At 39.4% G+C, this 20,970-nt stretch overlaps 1 protein-coding gene across 3 annotated transcripts in view; it reads left to right on the top strand.

Annotated features, from left to right (window-relative positions):
- Positions 1-20,560, top strand: part of B4GALT5 (beta-1,4-galactosyltransferase 5) — a 96,659-nt gene extending 76,099 nt beyond the window's left edge. Inside the window, exons 6-10 of one of the 3 annotated variants that reach the window (XR_005213116.1) lie at positions 1,337-1,524; positions 2,257-2,379; positions 7,036-7,137; positions 9,504-10,118; positions 20,357-20,560. Coding sequence is in view for 1 of the 3 variants with exons in the window: in XM_037811746.1 (XP_037667674.1) it covers positions 1,337-1,524; positions 2,257-2,379; positions 7,036-7,137; positions 9,504-9,651 (561 nt within the window). In the remaining 2 variants the exon portion in view is untranslated. Of the gene's footprint in view, positions 1-1,336; positions 1,525-2,256; positions 2,380-7,035; positions 7,138-9,503; positions 10,134-19,241; positions 19,282-20,356 lie in introns of those variants that run through there. The other 2 variants (XR_005213117.1, XM_037811746.1) reach the window with 2 other exon arrangements.
- The last annotated feature ends 410 nt before the right edge of the window (positions 20,561-20,970 follow it).

Here is a 20,970-nt window from a genome sequence, read left to right as displayed (position 1 = left end):
AGACCTCCGTGCTTTTCCCATATCTGCAATTAATTAACCATGTGACATGAAGCATTCACAAACTTCTCTGAGCCTCAGGGTTTTATTTTGGTTTGTGGCTTTTTAATCTTTAGAGTACTGGGATTGAATCAGATACTGAAGTCACAAACTGAAGACCTATGTGGGAAATTCAGTCTATAAATACTTTCCTTTGGGTGGGGCGTGGCCCCTGCACATTCTTTTTTCTTTGTTTGCTTTAGGTGAAACATGCACTGTCCAGTCCTCACCTCTACTGTGGTCTCCTCCCTGGCCTACTTCACACATTTGCATTACTGACCTGGCTTCTGTAGGCATTTTTTAAGTATGTGATACTTGAACTGGAGGCTTTATGGACAGATGGAAGGTTTACAGTTTCCCCTTAATACACTGTTTCTCAACATTGAAGACATTTTTCAAACTCACCCCTCCTTGCAAGCACACTTTTGAGAATTGCTGTCTGAGCTGCTGTAAGTGGTGATGATGCGGCTGGTCTTGTGCTGGAATGATGAAAAATAGGCTGAGAATCACTATGCTAAAAAGGAAAGGCATCTAGGAATTGGATGAAGTAGTCCAAAGAGCTCAGGAACATAGCTTTCATTTCTGTCTGCCTGTGGCTTGTTGAAGTTATGTCATAAAAAGTCTTATCCTATTAAATATCAAATCAAGTATTCTTCTTTAATACTCTTATTTAATTAAATTTCATGTTCTATATGCTCATCATAAGTTTGGGTATTTTGACTCACAGCTGGGCTGTAACTGATTTGAAATGTTCTCTTTATGAACCACCTGGCTCCTTCATGTGCTTAGTGACTGGTGTCTTAGTTGGACCTTCACAATAAAACAAGACAAGACAAAACAAAATAAACAGTAAACTCTCTTCTTAATAGATTTGGTTTATGAAATAGAGCCATTACAGATTGGTTGAAGGGGGAATGATTGGCAAGTATCAGGTAACGTGGAAAAAATTAGAAATAGTAATATTGTTCTCTTACCTTTATGGGGTGGATACTCTTCTAAATGCTGTTATATGGTTGATTTTCAGCCTCCACAACTGCCTTGGAAGAGAGGAAGGTTGTTTTTATCATTATACAGAAACCCTTTCCCCCTGCTTTTATTTCTAAAGAAGTCAAGGAGAGGGGTCAAGTGACTTCTGGGTCCTACAATGAGTGAGGAGTGAGGGAGTGGTGCTGGACCTAATCTCACTTCCAGCCCAGTGATCTTTTCTAGTCAGTTCCAGTAAACCCTCCCTGGGTAAGACTAAAGCTACAAAGATACTGCTTCCGGAATTCTTTTAAAAGTAAATTTCTGCTTCTTTCAGGTTGGTACCCAACCCTTTAACCGAGCCATGCTCTTCAATGTTGGTTTTCGAGAAGCAATGAAGGATTTGGATTGGGACTGTCTGATTTTTCATGATGTGGATCATATACCGGAAAGCGATCGCAACTATTATGGATGTGGACAGATGCCGAGGCACTTTGCAACCAAATTGGATAAGTATATGTATCTGTAAGTATCATTTCCTCTTAATTAAAGAGGGTAAATCTAAGAGGGGATGTAAGAGCAGCAAAGATGGCAAAATCCAATTAGCTATAACCCAGATGTCCATCAGCTGATGAATGGATAAATAAAATGTGGTGTACCCATATAATGGAATGTTCTTTGGCAATAAACAGAAATGAAGCACTGATATGTGCCACAGCATGGATAAAACTTCAAAACAATATGCTAAGGAAAGAATCCAGTCACAGAAGACCGCATATTTTATGATTCCGTTTATGTGAAACATCCAGATAGCACAGAGGCAGAAAGTAGAAGCACAGAGGCAGAAAGTAGAACAGTGGGTTGGTGATGGGGGGAGTGGAGGGAGTGGGGAGTGGTTGCTGATGTACACTAGGCTCCCTTTTGGGGTGGTGAAAATGCTCTAAAATTGATTGTGCTCTTGGTTGCACAACTCTGTGAATATACTAAAAACCATTCATTATCCACTTTAAATGGGTGAACTGTATAGTCTGTGAATCATCTCTCAATAAAGCTGTGGTTTTAAAAATCAATTAGAAAAAAATCCAGGTAGCTACTTAGGTTGATACATCTCAGCGCATGAAAACAATTATCAAGTTGCTCAGGGCAGTAGCAGGGAGAGTGTGTGACTTAAGACTTAGCTCTCAAGAGATGGCCTGTTCCGGGGGGAGAAATCAGTCTTTAATGCATAGATCCTTGATGATGTCTGTCTCCTTTTAGGCTTCCTTACACTGAGTTCTTTGGCGGAGTGAGTGGCTTGACAGTGGAACAGTTTCGGAAAATCAACGGCTTTCCTAATGCTTTCTGGGGTTGGGGTGGAGAAGATGACGACCTCTGGAACAGGTACTGCCCTTCTTCTGGTGTGTCTTGTAGAAATGTTACCTTAAATTCTCCAGACTGGCATTGTCCAATAGAAATATAATGCGAGTCATGTGTGCAATTTAAAATTTTCTAGTAGCAAGGTTTTTTTAAAAAATGAAATTTATTTTAATAATATATTAACAATATGTTTAACATAATATATCCAAACTAATATCATTTCAATGTGTAATCAATGTAAATATCATTAATTAGATATTTTGCATTCACTTTTTCTTATTACATCTTCGAAATCCAGTTTGTATTTTACAGTCATAGTGCATTTCCTTCTGACCAGCCACATTGCAGCCGTTCAGCAGCCACATGTGGCTCAGGGCACCATATTGGATAGAGCAGCTCCAGGCAGTTCTTTCTCTGCTTGGATTTCAGAACAACTAATTTCTTTTATGACAGAGACTGGAATATTTGGAAGCATAGAAATGAATTTTTTTCACCTAAAAATTGCACAATTATAACCTTAAAACAAGCATTGAAAAAACTCTTTTACCATCCTATAACACAAACTCAGCATTCTAACAAAGCAGCTATTTTCATTTTTTCCCCTTTGACATGCAAAAATGAACTCCTGATAATTTAACAGATTTTTATTATAATAGATAATATATTCATTTAAAAATACAGATGATTATAAAAATAAAATAAATTGCCCAAAATCTGAACACCCAGAAATAACCAGTTTCCATTTCCATGAATTTATTTTGTCTTTTAAAAGTGATAAGTAAATGATAATTTAAATTCTTTGTGCATCAGGGTGTTTTATCTGTAAAATAATGATAGTACAAATCTCAGGGTTTTGTGGATCAAATGAGATAATGTATACAAGAAACTCTTTATAGTGTTTGATGTGTGATTAGCTCTCAATAGACATTACGGCTTTTATTATATCAACGTTAAATATTCTTTGAAAACAGGAGTTTACCTGGCTGCATTTAATTCCATTATTTAGATATACTATAATTTGTGTAGCCATTTCCCTATTGTTGTAATTCATTCTTTACAATTTTGCCACTATTATAGATTATAACATACTGGATGCTCTTTTGCCTGTTTCTTATTTCTACTTAGGAAAAATTCCTTGAAGTGAGAATACTAGGGTCAAATCAAAGCTCATAGCAGGCACTCCATAAATATTTGTCAAATATGAGTGAGAACACATATTCATTTGTCAAAACGAGCGTATAATTTTGAGTCGAGAAGAAGATCTTGAAATAACATTCTTCCACAGTTGTAATATATAAAAACGACCACAACTTTCATGAAGATTAAGGTTCCAATAAACCCAGCTTGTTTAAATCTTCCCTTTATCATTGTCCTTATTAAGTGGTAAGGATAAACACCCTGAACACCACCTATAAATTCTATTTCCCATCTAGATCGGAGGCATGCCATATCAATTAGTTCACTCCCTTGGCGAAAGGGGACAGTGGGCAGGGACATATGTTCTTCTTAAGAAAGGAAAACACATCTCTACTTTGACTTTGCCGAATTGCTTTATAGTAGAATGTGGAAGGGAAAGGTGCTGTAAGCCAGTGAGGAAAATCGTTTTGACAGGAATCAAACAGGCCAAGGAAGGGTGTGTGTGCACTTACTTGTCTGGTGCACTGTTGTCCTGTTGCTGAGACCCCCGCCTCAAACTTCACTCTAAGGATTGTGAATTTCTTTGAATTTCTTGTCTTTTTCAAAACTTCATATGTTAGAGATTTCTTTTCTGAAACTGTGAACAGGATAAGCTGTTGGAATGTTTAGGTACACAAGTTCTGTTGTTAAGCTCAGTTTTCAACCATGGTGCTGTTGACATTTGGGCTCTACATGCAAGGTGTTTAGATGATGTTTAGCAGCATCCCTGGCCTCTACCCACTAAATGCCAGTAGCACCACCACCCTCAACCCCCAAGCTGTGACAGCCACACCCCAGTTGAGAACCACTGGTTCAAATTAATCAGTTGGTTAAGTAAAGGAATCATGAGAAGGATAAATATTTTATTTCCACCTTAGTTATAGACATACACATTCATTTGCCAGCTCTTCTCTGTAAGGGTGTGGCCCTTCCTTTCATCATGGCTTCCCTGATCTGAGTTATCTCTTCTGCTTAAATCAGACTCACAGTGTCTCAAGCACAACTTCCAGTTCATAGAGGGCTCTTTAAAGGAGACTGATATAGTCAACTGATTTTTGATAAGGCCCCCAAATCCACTGAACTGAGACAGAACAGTCTCTTCAACAAATGGGGCTGGGAGAACTGGATAGCCATAACAAAAAGAATGAAAGAGGACCCCTGTCTCACATTCTATACAAAAATTAACTCAAAGTGGATCAAAGACCTTAATATAAGAGAAAGTACCATAAAATTCCTGGAAGATAATGTAAGAAAACATCTTCAAGACCTAGTATTAGGAGGTTGCTTCTTAGACCTTATACCCAAAACACAAGCAACGAAAGGAAAAATAGATAAATGGGAACTCCTCAAAATCAAAAGCTTCTGTACCTCAAAGGAATTTGTCAAAAAGATGAAAAGGTAGCCAACTCAATGGCAGAAAATGTTTGGAAACCATGTAACTGGTAAGAGACTAACATCTTGTATATATAAAGAAATCCTACAACTCAACGACACTTGTACAAACAGCCCAATTATAAAACGGGCAAAAGATATGAAAAGACATTTCTCTGAAGAGGAAATACAAGTGGCTAAAAAACACATGAAAAAATGTTCATCTTCACTAGCTATTAGAGAGATGCAAATCAAGACTACAATGAGATATCATCTCACACCAATGAGAATGGCTGCCGTCAAACAAACAGAAAACTACAAATGCTGGAGAGGATGTGGAGAAATTGGAACTCTTATTCATTGCTGGTGGGACTGTATAATGGTACAGCCACTCTGGAAGACAATTTGGCAGTTTCTCAGAAAACTAGATACTGAATTACCCTATGATCCTGCAATTCCACTTCTCGTTATATACCCAGAAAATTTGAAAGCAGTGGCATGAACAGACATTTGTACACCAATGTTCACAGCAGCATTGTTCACAATTGCCGAGAGATGGAAACAACCCAAGTGTCCTTCAACAGACGAGTGGATAAACAAAGTGTGGTATATACATACGATGGAATACTATGCAGCAGTAAGAAGCAACAAGGTCTTGAAACATATGGCAACACTGATAAACCTTGAAGATATAATTCTGAGTGAAATAAGTCAGACACAAAAGGAGAGATATTGTATGTTACCAATTCTATGAACTATCTGAACAATGTAAAATCAGTGTCTCAGAATGTAAGAATATTGGAGACCTAGTGATGGACAGTAGCTAGTGAGGTGGAATGATAGTCTAATATGTTCAGATATGTTAATGATGGTGAATTCAAAAGTATGGTAATGGATAGGGGTAACGATTGTTAAACTTAAATCCTTCAGAGTGCTCCTATGCCAGCTAAGTCCCAAAACCCAGAGGCAGTAGCCTCTTTAAGAACATCAACCAGATGTGTCCCCTTTGCTCATAAAGTCAACATCCCTTTTCAACATGACCAAGTTAGGGTGGTCACTGCCTAGACATCCCTGAAGATCAGGAAAGTGATTCAACTAGGGGAAGGGGTAGCAGCAGGCAAGATGGAATATAACAAAGGATTATGAATACTGGATCTTTATATAATTTGCTTTTTCTTAGTTGCTAGGGTATTAGAATAGAGAAAAGGAAAGAACTGAAATGGTAGAACTGTGACCCATAACATCCTTTGAAATGTATTCTATAGCTACTTGTTGAATTGTAATTTCTAAGCCACGCCTTTTTGTATATATGTTATATTTCAACAATAAGGAAATAACTGAAACGATGGTATTATAACTCATAATAACTTTAGAAATTTCCTGTATATATACTTGTTAAATCATACTTTGAAAGATATTACCTTTTTGTATATATGTTATATTTCATAATAAGGAAAAAACAAACTGTAGAATCGTAACCTATAATATGCTTTGAAATTTGTCTCTACTTGTTAAATTGCACTTGGAAGTTATCACTTTTATGTATATATGTTATATTCTACAATAAAATATATATATATAAAAGGAAACTGAGATCTGCTTTCAAATAATGAGTGTCAAATCCATCTAAATATTTATGATTTTTCTCTTCAGTCCCTTATAGTTACCTTGCCCATACTTAGTTCACCAGAATTTTTTTAACAGCTTGACTTTATCAAGTATTTTCAGAGCAGTCAACTTATTCTTCATGGAACAATAACTTTGGGCCCTCTCTTGTTAGTTTATATATTGTATAATTAAATTACATAACTCTAATAACAAGTGCAGTTGGCATGAAAGGCCGCGGTCATGCTAGGGGGAGCATCCACCATGCTGGTGGGAGCCGAGTTGTACAAGTGTATTAGAGAGAGGCCTGTTAGCCATGAGTACTCAGAGCTGTGAGCACTGGTCGGTGTGTTTTATGGGAGCTTGGAGAGCCTCAGTAACCCAGTGAGTCAATTAGGTGGAGCTGAGTTGAGAAAGCTTTTGCTGTACTTTATTGCAAATATGAGATTGTAACACATCTTTTAGGCTTTGATCACTTATGGGACTTTATCATTATGTCTAAACGTCTACTTTGTTTGTCTTGAACAGAGTACAGAATGCAGGCTATTCTGTGAGTCGGCCAGAAGGTGACACAGGGAAGTACAAGTCCATTCCTCATCATCATCGAGGAGAAGTCCAGTTTCTTGGAAGGTTGGTGCAATTTATATATTGCTTTTACAAATATCCTAATTACTTTGCTTTTCCAGTTGTCTTAGAGTGTATTATAGCCCCTCAGCATCTCTCTACCCCTGCTCCAAGGTCCCACTCTGACAGCCCATTTACACTTGCTGCATATATTCTATTTCAACTTTGAGGCAGGCATTTGGGGTAAAATCAGACTATTGGTGAAAACTGTGATAGTAAGCTCTTTCAAGGAAATAATTCATTCTACTTCTTAAGCTTTTAGTCTCCTCTGCAACCTTTAGGAATTACAGAAAAATCCACTCAGGTTTAGATCTTTGCATCACATATGCTAGCGTGGCAAAGCAGAGTTGGCACCTTTTTTGTAAGTGCCACTTTTGACGGGGTGTTCCTGAGCTTCTGTTTTTGTGGTTGTCTCTGTGTTATCAAGAGTGACTGTCTTTTGTGAGCTTGGGAGAGGACTGATTCTAATTCCTGAATCTCTCTTCATGGGAGAAAGTGGGCACTGAATACAGATTATGGACTTTGTCATCTGATCTGTTTTTTTTTTTTTTTAATCATATATTTTTTGTGTACTTGTGGAACATAACATATATACATAGAAGTGATAACTTTCCAAATGAAATTTAACCAGTAGTTAGAGAGAAATTTGAAAGAATGTTACAGGTTTCAGTTCCATAGTTTCAGTTATTTCCTTATTTTGAAATATAACATATATGCAAAATGGTAATATCTTTCAAAGTATGATTTAACAAGTAGTTATTTAGGAAATTTCCAAAAATGTTATGAGTTACAGTACGATAGTTTCAGTTATTTCCTTATTGGGAAATATAGCATATATACAAATAGGTGATAACTTTCAAATTACAATTTAACAAGTAGCTAGAGAACAAGTTTCAAAGGATGCTATGGATTATAGTTCCACCATTTCAGTTCTTCTAGCTATTCTAATACCCTAGCAACCAAGAAGAAGAAAATTATAGAGATTCAGTATTCATAATCTTTTGTTAAATTCTATCTTGTCTGTGGCTACCCCTTCCTCTAGTTTCATCACTTTCCTAGTCTTCAGAGATGTCTAGGCAGTGATCATCCTAACTTGTTGAAAAGGGGTGTTGACATTATGAGAAAAGGAGACACATCTGGTTGATGTTCTTGAAGAAGCTCTTGCCTCTGGGTTTTGGGACTTGGCTGGCATAGGAGTTCTCTGGAGGATTTAAGTTTCTGAAGAATAAAATTAGTGAGTAAAACTTTTATAGAGTCTCAGATAGGGATCCGGGTATTCTTTAGGGTTTGGGGGACTGCTGTTAACTTGGGCTTAATATACTGTGACCATTTGGCATATCTTGTTGAAGCTTACATAGGAGTGCCCTCCAGGACAGCCTCTCAACTCTGAAATCTCTCAGCCACTGGAACCTTATTTTGTTGCCTTTCTTTTCCCCCTTTTGGTCAAAAAGGCATTCTCAACCCCTCGATGCCAGGGTCACGCTCATTCACGGAATCCATGTCCCATGTCACTAGGGAGACTTATTCATCTGGGGGGGTACTGTCCCACGTCAGGGTGGGATGATAAATTTATTTGCAGAGTTAGGCTTAGAGAGAGAAAGTCCACATTTTAGCAATGAAAGAGGTTCTTTGGAGGTGACTCCTAGGGGTAATTATAGGTGGGCTTAGCCTCCCCTTTACAACCATAAGTTTCACAAGTGCAAGCCTCAAGATCGAGAACTTGACTTATAAAGTGGGGGGTTCCTAAGTTCACATAGCATATGTTATGTCCATGATAACCCATCCATATCTCACCTTATCATCACTTGTACAATCCTCATTACTCTCCATTTTAAACAATTCTCATGACCAAAAACACCTTGTAGCTCTTTTCATCTCTTAATTATTTGTCCCTAGTATTTGTGTGGTACTAATAAGATATTCCTATTAATTATAGTCCCTAGTATGCAATGGGTAGATTTTCCCCATATGCCCTTCTGTTGTCAACTCCCTGTACTAGTGTCATACCTTAGAACCATATTATGCAAGCACCTACTGATCTGTTTTTAATTTTACCTGACACTTCCTCACTCTGTGACCTTGGGCAAGTCACTTAACATCACTGAGTCTTGGTTTCCTTATTTGCTTAAAAGGATGGGAGGGCATTAAATGAAATCGTGTCATAAAGAAATGAGAGGCATGAGGCATGAAATCAGAGGTGTTTTTAATAATAATAATGTTTGACCTGGAGTAGCAGAATGACCGTTGTCCACCTCTAGTGTAGAAGAGAGCCATGGGTTGTGTCCACTTCACTGCTCCTCTCTGTCCTCTATGTGGCCATGGGAGGTTTTTATCCTAGCTCAGAACCACCTCTCTGCTCCCTGCTTGAACAGGTATGCTCTGCTGAGGAAGTCGAAAGAAAGGCAAGGGCTGGACGGCCTCAACAACTTGAACTACTTTGCAAACATCACATATGATGCCTTGTACAAAAACATAACTGTCAACTTAACACCCGAGCTGGCTCAGGTGAACGAGTACTGAGTTGAGAGGATGTACGTTTACTTTACCCGCTGCCACCAAGAAAGCAGCCTGATGAGATGTTTTTGGAGTCTACCCAGGAAGAGGAGAGAAATACAGCATCTAATGAAGGATCACAGGGTTCAAGGACAAAATGTGAGAGAACACACACAAAATGCCTTCTCTGTGTTGACCCGCTGTGATGGGATCAAGGCAGCTTGGGGACTTCCTTCATCAGGACTGGTTTTCTTCTTCTCTCAAGACAGATGTCTGTCCTGCTGCTGCTCCCCCTCCTGTCTCCTGCCCTGACCCCTCTCCTGTCTTAGCCACAATCGCCAGTGTCGACCTGCCATGGTGTCCCGTGAAACCCGTTCCTACCAGTGACCTTTGGAGCTTCTTGGCCTTCAGTGCAAAGAGGCAGACCCACCCCAGGGCAGCTGCATTTTAGGAAGAGCAAGTGAAATGCCCCACACCATTCTTCTACATCCCTGGTATTCTCGTTGGTTTCATTTTTTTTTTTTTTTTTAATTACCTGCTTTAGGTGGGAGTCGAGGGTGGAGGGAGGGATGGGGGAAGATAAATAGACATATATATAACAATTGCTTCTTGAAGAAGTATAATTGTAAATAAGCCATGTAAAATGCCTTTTTAAAATTTAATTTTATAGCTGGCTCCAGTTCAAACTGAGGGTTTATACATTAGATCACTTATTTGGCTGGTGAACGCAGGAACTCAGTTAAAATGCAATTGAAGGATGTCATCTCCCAAATTGCTGTCACTTTGGAAGGGAGTGGATATAGAGCACAGCACAAAAAAAAACAAACTAATCTGGCCTTGACCATGGTAGGTATCTTCTTCTGCCCCTCCTGTCACTCTCTTCCAAAAAGTCTTGATCTTGACTTTTGCTCCAGCCTCACTTCCTTGTTGGGCATATAAACTCCCACCCAGTCTTTTGCTAAGCAGGAGGCTGTTGCTTTTTGAGTGTTGCTCTATCTGCCAGAGCAGACCCTTCAGGAGGACTCACTGTGCAGTCATTCTACACTCTCTGGACTTGATTTTTTGTCCTTTCATCATCAGAAAGAGAGAGAATGGGGTTTTTGTTTGTTTGCTTGTTTGCCTTTTGTTTTTGTTTTCTTGTGGAACTTGGCCACGATTTCTGAAATTTGTGCCTAAATTACCAGTGGTCTTCAGTGATTCCTCCGAACATTTCCCTTTTTGGTCCCAGGAGGTTTCTTTGTTGACTTCATTTACTAGTACATAGAACAAATGCACAATCAAATTATGAAGAATTCAGCCTGGGAGCAGGTGACACTTGTGTGCACTGGGTGAGCTGGGATCCAGGCAGCACCAAATCAGCTTTGAAGTTAGACTAACAGAGCTCCAGAATCCAGGAGCCCAGGTTCTCTGCTCACACTTCCATGTGCTTTGTGAAGTCAGATTCTAACTTGCATTTGAATTTGTACCTCTTTGTTTTTCCCTGAGCAGGATCCCTCAGTAGCCTCTGTTGGCTTCTGCAAAATTCTGGATAATGCCAGTTTTTCCCCCTCCTTTTCCATGAAACATATTTATATATTGTGACTAGGAGTACTTTCTGAAGAGTACTTAGTATTTTTCTTAATTGCCTTGTTTGCCTTCAGTTTCCTTAATTTTCATGGTTTACATGGATTTGTGTAGGAGGTATATGTATATATATGTGTGTGTGGGTTCCATGGACATATGATCTCCACAAGCTGTGGGAGTGATTGGCCAGGACTTGTTCTTTGTTTGCATTTTTGTTTTTTGGGGGGATAGGGTGATATTTAGAAAATAAATTGCATTTGAAAGCTCTTATCAGCTTATATGAAAGAGCAGGAATTTGCCCTTGAAAATGCTGGTAAGTTGTATCATATGTTTTAAAAGAATTTTGAGCATTCATGCTTTAAAAGACCTTCATGGGGGAACATTATACATTGAAGTTCATTTGGTTTTCCTTTGTTTTATGGTGCATATAGCAATAAAGCTTTCTTTCTCCTTTCTCCCTCTCCTCCACCCCAGACTTTTGAGCTAGCCTGGGTTCTTCTCAGCCTTCTCACTCTCCTCTTTTGTCACTAAAGGGTATAAGTTGCTTTCAGTGTGATAAAACTATGGATGTAATTTGGAATGATTTGCCAGGTCAGACTCATTCTTGCTTAAGGATGATGTGTTTATGCGTAGCAGTGTTGTAAAGTGAACTTGTTGGAGTTCTATATTAACATATTTGTCACCAAGGACAAACCTGGCAAAAGGCTAGTGCCTGATTTTAAGTGAAAATGCTGATGCAAGGACAAAAGGAAAGGTCTCTTTTCACTACTTACAGTGGGGTCACTTACATTCTCTTGCAATCATGTATCAGTTTGTTTTATTGATGTGGTATCTCTTAAGGTGCACTGTTAGCTATTCACCAGATTGATTATTATATGGGAAATGTAATAGTTATAAACATACAGCCAGGTGTATGTGCTGTTGATAGTGTGAAATTCTGATGTTAAGAAGAGAATAAGAACCGAATAGGACTTTGTGAATATCTTGGCAGCTAAAATTTTTCAGAGCTACTGATGGGTAATACCTTAAATCAATCTTGTTTTTGATTGCTGCATATAGGGAAAGGTTAATGGAAAAAATGCAAGCCTTTCCTTCCCCTTTTCACTCAATTTTTTTTGGGGGGGTTGGGGCGGGTTGGGGGTGACATTTGTGAAAATATTCATTTTGACATGACTGGGGCTTTTGTCAGAGCTCCTCCGCCATGGACATTAATAATGAGCAGCAGTCACACCTGTTGATTGTATCCACTTGCTGTTGATGGCACTGAACGTAGCTAGCTTATTTCCATCATTCACCTTTTTTTGAGCTTGCTCTTATGTTTTCAGAGGTGCCAGGGGTATGTTTTTGCACTGAAATCTAAAAATGTTTTAAAAAACACTTTTCACAAAAATAATTCTTTGTCATGACATTATTTACTCATGTGTTTGTACATTTTTGTATGTTAATTTATGAATGATTTTTTCAGTAAAAAAAATACATATTCAAGAACCAAACTTCGGTGGTCGTCTCTCTTTGTCTAGGACAGTTTGGCTTCTTGGGGCCTTTATTTTCCTTTCTCGTGGGAGTTCAGCTCCTGTGTGTTCCTAAAAGCAGCTCCGCTTCCACTTTGCTCAGCTGACTTGTTTGCCCCTGAGATAAAAATGCTGCCTTTCAGACCACTGCCCCCAGACCAGTTTCAAGCTGAGTGGAAGCTGCAGCCAGTGCAGCAAAAGCACAGGAGCCCACTGTGCTAGCCAGGCATCCTCCACGCTTGGGTCTTATTTCAAGAATGACTGAATGAACCTACAGTATTCCTTTGATCAGTAACCTATAAAAATACAGTAAAGTCAAGTGAGACACCGGGCACCTGGGGGAGAGGTCTCTGGGGCCAGTGCAGTGTTTGCTCTGCCCGATTCTGCTCAGAGATTCTAATCATGGCTACTATGTATTGACTCTTTACCACTCACAAATACCATGTAAGGCTCTGTGCCCAGGTGGTGGGGCTAGAATAAAAAATTCAGGCAGGATCAATAATAAATTCTCATAAAGCTTACTGTCGAGTTGTGGTATGATTAAATTAAAATTACAACTGCAATAAGTATGATCAAGGAGAAACATGTAGGTAGTGAAAGTGCATGGTAGGAAGGCATCCCTGAGCTGAAGGTGGGTGAGCGGAGGGGAGAGAAGCAGCAGGGCCCGTGGTGAGCTGCAGGAACGGACAGCCAGCCATGTGGCTGGAGCAGAGAGGACACAGGGAAGCACAGGCCACTGTCAGGCTGAGGAGCCGGGCTGGGCCTTATAGTCCAAAGTGCGGAGTGTGGATTTTATCCTTAGAGCAGTGGGTTCACGAGTTTTAGCAGCTAGGGCTGCATGTGATGTTACCGGATGGTATAATTTTAAAAGGTGGCTCTGACTGAAGGGTGATTGGGTGATTGTAGGGAAGCCAAAGAGAAGTAGGGAGATAACAGCCGAGTAGGGACATGTGAACGGAGGAGAGGAGATGGAGAGCTGCTGAGCCAAGACCCAGAGGACCTAGGTATGGATTGTATGTGGATGGAAGAAGCCACCCAGGCTTCTCCCTTGCCCTTCTGCATAGGTGGCAGGGCTGTTCCCAAGATGGAGACGCCAGAGTTGATCAAGTATGGGGAAGAGCATGAGATCATTGGTGAGTGTGTTGAGTTCAGAGGGTTTGGAGACTACCAAGCAGAAATGTCAAATAGGCAGGTGTACATATCCTGGTTTCGGGACTCACAGGAACAGTTGACCCTGATGGATTTGTGAGTCTCTGGATGTTGGAGGTACTTGAAGATCTAGGAGTGGATGAGATTGCTTAAGGATGGAGTAGAGCAGGAACCATGAAGTGAGAAGAGAAGATGGCCTTTGGTCCTTGCCTCTAAGAACTCCATTTTATAATGGTTGAAAAGAGGAGGATGAGTAAGCAGGGCAGACCAAGCTGTAAGAGGAAAACGGGAGTGGGGGAGTCAGGAAGATTCAAGGCAAAAGACCGTTCAAGTGGTTGGAGTGGTCAGCAGTGTTGAATGCAGCAAAGAAGTGATACAAAACAAGGAATGAAAAAATGGGTTAGCAACAAGAAAGACATTGGTAATGTGGCAAGTGCTATTTTGCTGAACTGGTGTGGAGCATATTGAGAAAGAAGAGGAGGCTCAGGGAGGATTTGGGGTTTTGTTTCCAATAAGAGAAACCCAAGTGTGTTTTTGAACCATAGGAAATGTCCTCCAGAAAGGGAGACCCTAATATGAGACAAGGGATAACCCAGCAGGAACATTCTTGAACTAGTGGTAGAAGAGATTTAAAAACCTAAACAAAACCAAAATACAAAACAAAACCAGAAACAGGAGGAATTAGGAGCTCTTCATACATCATCTCTAACTGGCAGACACAACACCCTGTGAATTTTTTAATTGGGTGATGTCCAGTAATTAAAAATAGTCATTCCCCAAACAGACAATGAGAGACTTTGTGAACAAGACACCTGTCCTACAGGAAATACTAAAGGGAGCACTACAGAGTGATAGAAGACAGGAGTGCGTGGTTTGGAACACAATTTTGGGAGATGGTAGCACAACAATGTAAGTACACTGAACAAAGGTAACTGTGAATACAGTTGAGAGAGGAAGGTGGGGAGCATGTGAGACACTACAAGAAAGGAGGAAAGATAAAGACTGGGACTGTGTAACTTGGTGAAATCTAGAGTATTCAACAATTGTGATAAAATGTACAAATATGTTCTTTTACGAGGGAGAACAAGCAAATGTCAACCTTGCAAGGTGTTAAAAATGGGGAGGCACTGGGGGAGGGATGCATTCATCATAAACTAGAGACTGTAACTAATAGAATCATTGCATTATGCTTCCTTTAATGTAACAAAGGTGATATACCAAGGTGAATGCAGATAAGAGAAGGGGATGGGGAGGCATGTTAGACACTTGACATTGGTGGTATTGTCTGATTCTTTATTCTACTTTGATTTAAGGTTATTTTTCCTTTTGCTGCTTCCTAGCTGCCTTTTTTTTCCTCTTTCTTTTGCCTCTCTACCTTCTTTGACTCTCCCTCCTGCCTTGTGGAAGAAATGTAGATGCTCTTATATAGATAATGGTGAAGGTGGTGAACACATAAATGTATGACCATGCAGAAAACCATCGGTTATTTACTTGGGATGGAATGTATGGTGAGTGAACAAAACCATATTAAAAAAAAATGGGTTGATGACAAAACCTCGAGGGCAATATACTGAGTGAAATAAGCCAGACACATTAGGACAACTATTGCAGGGTCTCACTGATAGGAACTAATTATAATATGTAACCTCATAGACGTGAAATATAAGGTACCAAGATATAGGACGAGGCTTAAGAATGGGGAGTGGTTGCTTAGTATGAGCAGAATGTTCAATTAGGATGAACTTAAATGTTTGGAAATGAACAGGGATGTTGGTAGCAAGATGTGAGAATAACTAACAGCTCTGAATGGTGTGTGAATGAGGTGGAAAGGGGAAGCTCAGAGTCGTATATGTTACCAGAAGGAAAGTTGGAGGTCAAAAGATGGGAATGTATAAAACTGAATCCTATGGTCGGCAATGTCCATGATCAACTGTACAAATATTAGAAATCACTTCATGAACCAGAACAAATGTATGACAATACAATTAGAAGTTAATAATAGAGGGGCATATAGGGAAGAACTATATACCTATTACAAACTATATATTACAGCTAGTAGTATTTCAACATTTTTTCATAAACAGTAACAAATGTACTATATCAATACTACGAGTCAACAATTGAGGGGGGTTGGTTAGGGATGGGGGAGGATTAGAGTTTCCTTTTCTTTTTTTTTTTTTTTTCATCTTTCACTTTATTTCTTGTCTGGAGTAATGAAAAGTTTCTAAAAATTGAACAAAAATTAAGTGTGATGGATGCACAGTTGTATGAGGGTACCCAGGGGCAAGTGATTGTACACTTTGGATCTTTGGATAATTGTATGGTATCTGAACAATCTCAATAAAAATGAAAAGAAAAAAAAAAATCACACACACACACACAAAAAATAGTCATTCCCATTTACTGAGTGCTTGTTACGGGTTGATGTCTGTGCTAAGCTAGTTGTATGCAATTAGTCCTCAACCCTGCACGATAGACATCACCCCTCAACCTAGAGCAGGTGTTTTCAGCCTTGGCTCTATTGACATTTTGGGCCAGATAATTCATCGTAGGGGAACTGTGTTCTGTGCATTGTAGGCTATTTAGCAGCACCTATGGCCTCTTTCCTTTAGATGCCAGTAGCACCCCCACCCCAAATTGTGACACCCCAAAATGTCTCCAGACATTGCCAAACATCCCCAGGGAGGACAAAATCACCCCAACTGGGAACCACTGCTCTACAGCTGAGCACCAGAAGCCACAGCTTGCCTGACATCACAATGCTACTAAGGAGGGTTGAGCCAATTTGAAGACTGTGTCGTTTTTACCCCAGGGTGGATGCCCTTAACCCCTTGACTATTTCTGACCCAACTTCCTTATTGCACATGTGCTCCTAATAGATTTTGTTGCCAGGCAGAATTAAAAAGCATTGTTTTTTTATTGTAAAAGTAATATATGAGTACTTGCTCATTGAAAAAAGTTTCAAATCTTTCTCCTTTAATGTTAGCAGTTTGGCTTGTGTCTATATACCAACATACCTACATAGATGTTTAAGGAGATACAGGCATTTATATATTGTATATTTTTTAAACATAAATTTTTTTTAATCTTAACTATATCTTTGAGGCCTTGCATGAGCACCCCGTCTAAAAGGCCACATCCATTGCTCAACCCCCTTACTCTGGTTCCTTTTGCTTCACAAGATTCTCATTCTGAATTACGTATTTTTAAGGGTTCTTTGTTCATTGATAGAATTACCAAATTCTGTTGCTGAGGGAAACCTTGGACCATCTACTTGACCTGAGCGACTTAAGACCCTGCATATACATTTTTATTAGGCAGTGGATTTACAATCAAAAAATAGCATGAAAGAAGAAAAATCCCTAAATGACAGGCAAACAAATCTTATGGACTATTCCTATTTTGTGGTATTGTTCATTCCACTCCATTAAAATGTAATCTCCAATCTCCATGAAGGTAGAGACTTTGTGTTGTCCTCTGCTGTATCCCCAGTGCCAAGAACTGGTGGTGGCACATAGGAGGTGTTCAATAAATTCTTTTTTTTTTCTTTTAATTGTATTATAATAAATTCTTATTGAATGGTAGAATGAATATACATTACTCCTTTGAACAGCTGCATATAGTACTAATTGTATTGGTGAATGTAATTTACTTATTAGCTCTTCCCCTCCTCATGGACATGGAGGTTGTTTCCAGTTTTCCACTATCACATTAATTAATTAATGAACACAACTGTACATAAATCTCTGTGCACATATGTGTATGTCAACTTGAGGGGATGCACAAAGTGGAATTGCTGGGGCCAGGGATCCACACATTTTAAATGTTTATAGAACTCACCAAATTGTCCTACAAAAAGACAGTATGAATTAACCTTTCTATTGGTGGAGAGTGCCACTTGTATCTTTAATCCCCTGGAATTTTATGTATGGTATGATGTGGCCCATACATAAATGGATTGCTAATTATCTCAACAGTATTGAATAATTTGCCATTTCCCCATTGATTTGAAATACTGTGTCTCATATGCTAAATTATGTATCAAGACTTCCATCTCACTGAGCTATTTTTCTCATCCTGCTTTCAGAATTATATGGTTTAAGTTACTGTATCTTATTAGTATGTTTTTTTAACTTTTATTTTGAAATAATTTCAAACATACGGGTCAGTTACAAAAATAATACAAAACCCCTACAGAGAACTCCAACATACTGCCCACCCAGCTACCCAGATCCATCAACTTTTAACATTTCACTACATATACCGTATCATCCTCTATCAATTACACAATTGTTATAAGACAAGTGTTGTAGAGGTGTAGTATGCACACAAAAACGCCCATAAATCGTAAGTGAACAGCTCTTTGATTTGTCAGAGTGAACACATCCGTATAATCCCATTGTTATTATCAGAATTTTCTTGGCTAGTTTTGTATATTTTCTCAATCAAGGGAAATTTAGATTCATTTTATCAAGTTTCATGAAAATCTATTTAGGATTATGATTGATGTTACACTGAAGTATTAATTTGGGTAAATGTTGCATCTTCACAATAGTCTTATTTCTAGAATTACCAAATTCTTTTGTGAGAGAAACCTTGGACCATCCACTCCAGCTGTAACCACTTAAGATTCTGCAACTACATTTTTATTAGTCAGTAAGAAATAGTATGAAATGAGAGTCAAATAAATCTTATGGACTCTTCCTATTTTGTGGTATTATTTTGTATTTGTTTGCATTAAGATTATTCTTTTCAACTACAAGTCTTGGTGCTGAACCACTTCTCTTATGGGTTGGTCTTAATAATAAGACTTTTTCTTTTGCAGTTACATATCTATAACATAATATTTTCCATTTTAACCATTTTTAAGCATGCAATTACTTTTATAATGTTATGTTACTGTCACCACCTTCCATTACTAAAACTTTATCACCCCAAACAGAAACTCTGTACTCATTAAACAGTAACTCCCCATTCCCCTCCTCCCCCAGCCCCTAATAACCTCTAATCTACTCTCTGTCTCTATGAATTTGCTTATTCTCAGTATTTTGTATAAGTAGAATCATACAATATTTGTCCTTTTGTATCTGGTTTATTTCACTTAGCAGAATATAGTATCTTCAAGGTTCATCTATGTTGTAGCATGTATCAGAACTCCATTCCTTTTTTATGGCTGAGTAAAGAATAAGACTTAATAGTAAGAGAACGTTAGATTTATGTCTGGTGCTTTATAGTTAAGGCGGCCTGATGAAAGAGCTGCCCCTGACCGTTGCCCTTTTGTGCATCTAGCATCATGCTGGGTAATTCACATACATCATTCCATTTACTCTTTACAACAAACTTAAGTGGAACAATTATCTCCACCGACCCACCTCCAACCCGGTTTTCTAACAGGAAAAACAGGACCAGAGAAATGAAGCAACTTCCCCACGTCACTCAGCTCCTATGTGGGATTCAGATCCTGGGTTTGTCGGACTCTTTTTATATCTATTATCTTATCTCAATTTCTTATCTTATCTGTCAGATTGAGAAGGTTCATTCTTTCATTCATTCAGCAAATATTTGAACACCTAAACTCAATACCTTAGGTCCCACAGTACCCAGGTACGGAGCCAGGTGCTGGGATTGCACAGTGAGCCAAGGCAGGGTCCTTGTCCTCCGTTTTCATTAGGAAGTAAAGGAAAAAAAACAAAGACACTTGGTGTGGTGTGTCCTGTTAGGGAGTGACAGGGTGCCGCTCCGAGTCCCTGCCTTCCTTTCAGTTCTAAAGTGTTCGCCCACCTGTTCAGGCAGGACAGACACCAAAACATACTGTCCCCACCGCTTTAGCTCTCTTTAGTCCTGTCCCAGTTTCAAAGAATGTACCATTTGTACTGTAATCCACATGTCCTTCCTGCGGTGTGGTTTTTTTCTTCATGCAACAGGGTTGCTTTCCCTGTTTCTGTGTAATCTGTCACTCCTCACGGTCACTTTCTGTTCCTTCGTACAGACAAAGCCCAGCTTGTTTGGCCAGTCTTCTCTCTCTAGGTGCTTTGATATCCTCCCGTGTCGTTGTTGTGTGCCAGCCAGTACAAATTGTTTGGTTATATTTTTTCCTGGACTCCTTCCTTATTCTCCTTCATTCATATTTCTATTCATTTTTAGTCTCAAGGGTTGGCAAACTATGGCCATCCCAGCTGCCTGTTTTTGTAAATAAAGTTTTCCTGGAACATAGCCACACCCACTCGATGTATTTTTTGAGCTGCAGGGGCAGAATTGAGTCACTTTTACTGAGACCGTGTGGTCCCCCGAATTTACTATCTGGCCCTTTACAAAAAAAGTTTTCCAGCCCCTGGCCTAACTAAATTCAGTTTAAAGTACAAAAGATTAGTTTTTTATTTGAGTCTGGCACTTCCTATACTGGATAGTAATCAAATAATTGGAGTGTGCTTAAAGCTGATTTGGGGGATATTAGCTTCAAGGGATTTTCCTTGCTCTCCACTGGGCTGAGACTTTGCCTTTGATTTCAGACGCTGCCACCTCAGAGCACCCAGTCTGAAAGAGCCAACTGTCCCAGTCATCCTCCCCAGAGTGGAGCCCTCTTTCCTACCTGACAACTTCACCAAGCCTCACACCATTGTTCTGGAAATCAAATCACAGCCCCTGTAGGTCACAGGTCCGTAATCAAAGGTTGCTGAGGGGGCTGGTGGCAAAGAAGAAAGGTTTGCCTTGGGGTGGTGAGAAATGAACACAGCTCTGTGCTTCCGCTAGGAGTTGCATGGCCCATACCCTCCCAGGGAAGTTTTCTACCAGCAACAAACAGAATTCATTCCACAAGGGGTATAAATGACGCTTAACAGCTTTTCCTCACAACTAATTCACATATGATGTTAAATAGGAATCATTACTTAGTAATCATATTTTCTAAGGGAACAGCTCACCCACCCTGTACCTGGGGCATTGTGGGTGACAGCAGGAGCTAGCATTTGGGTCCACGTGGTGTCGGTGGTAGTATCTAGGGGGGCCTCAGGGCTGCAGGGAGGTGACTTTGGTTCTTTCCCTTTGCTTTCAGTTACCCCCAAAGCCACCCCCAGATAAGCATACAACACAAAATGTTTTGGTTTGTTAAAGATGACGAAGTGCA

This window comes from Choloepus didactylus, chromosome 19 (genome assembly GCF_015220235.1).
Source record: "Choloepus didactylus isolate mChoDid1 chromosome 19, mChoDid1.pri, whole genome shotgun sequence".
Lineage (NCBI taxonomy): Eukaryota > Metazoa > Chordata > Mammalia > Pilosa > Megalonychidae > Choloepus > Choloepus didactylus.
This window is presented reverse-complemented; position numbering and strand designations above follow the sequence as displayed.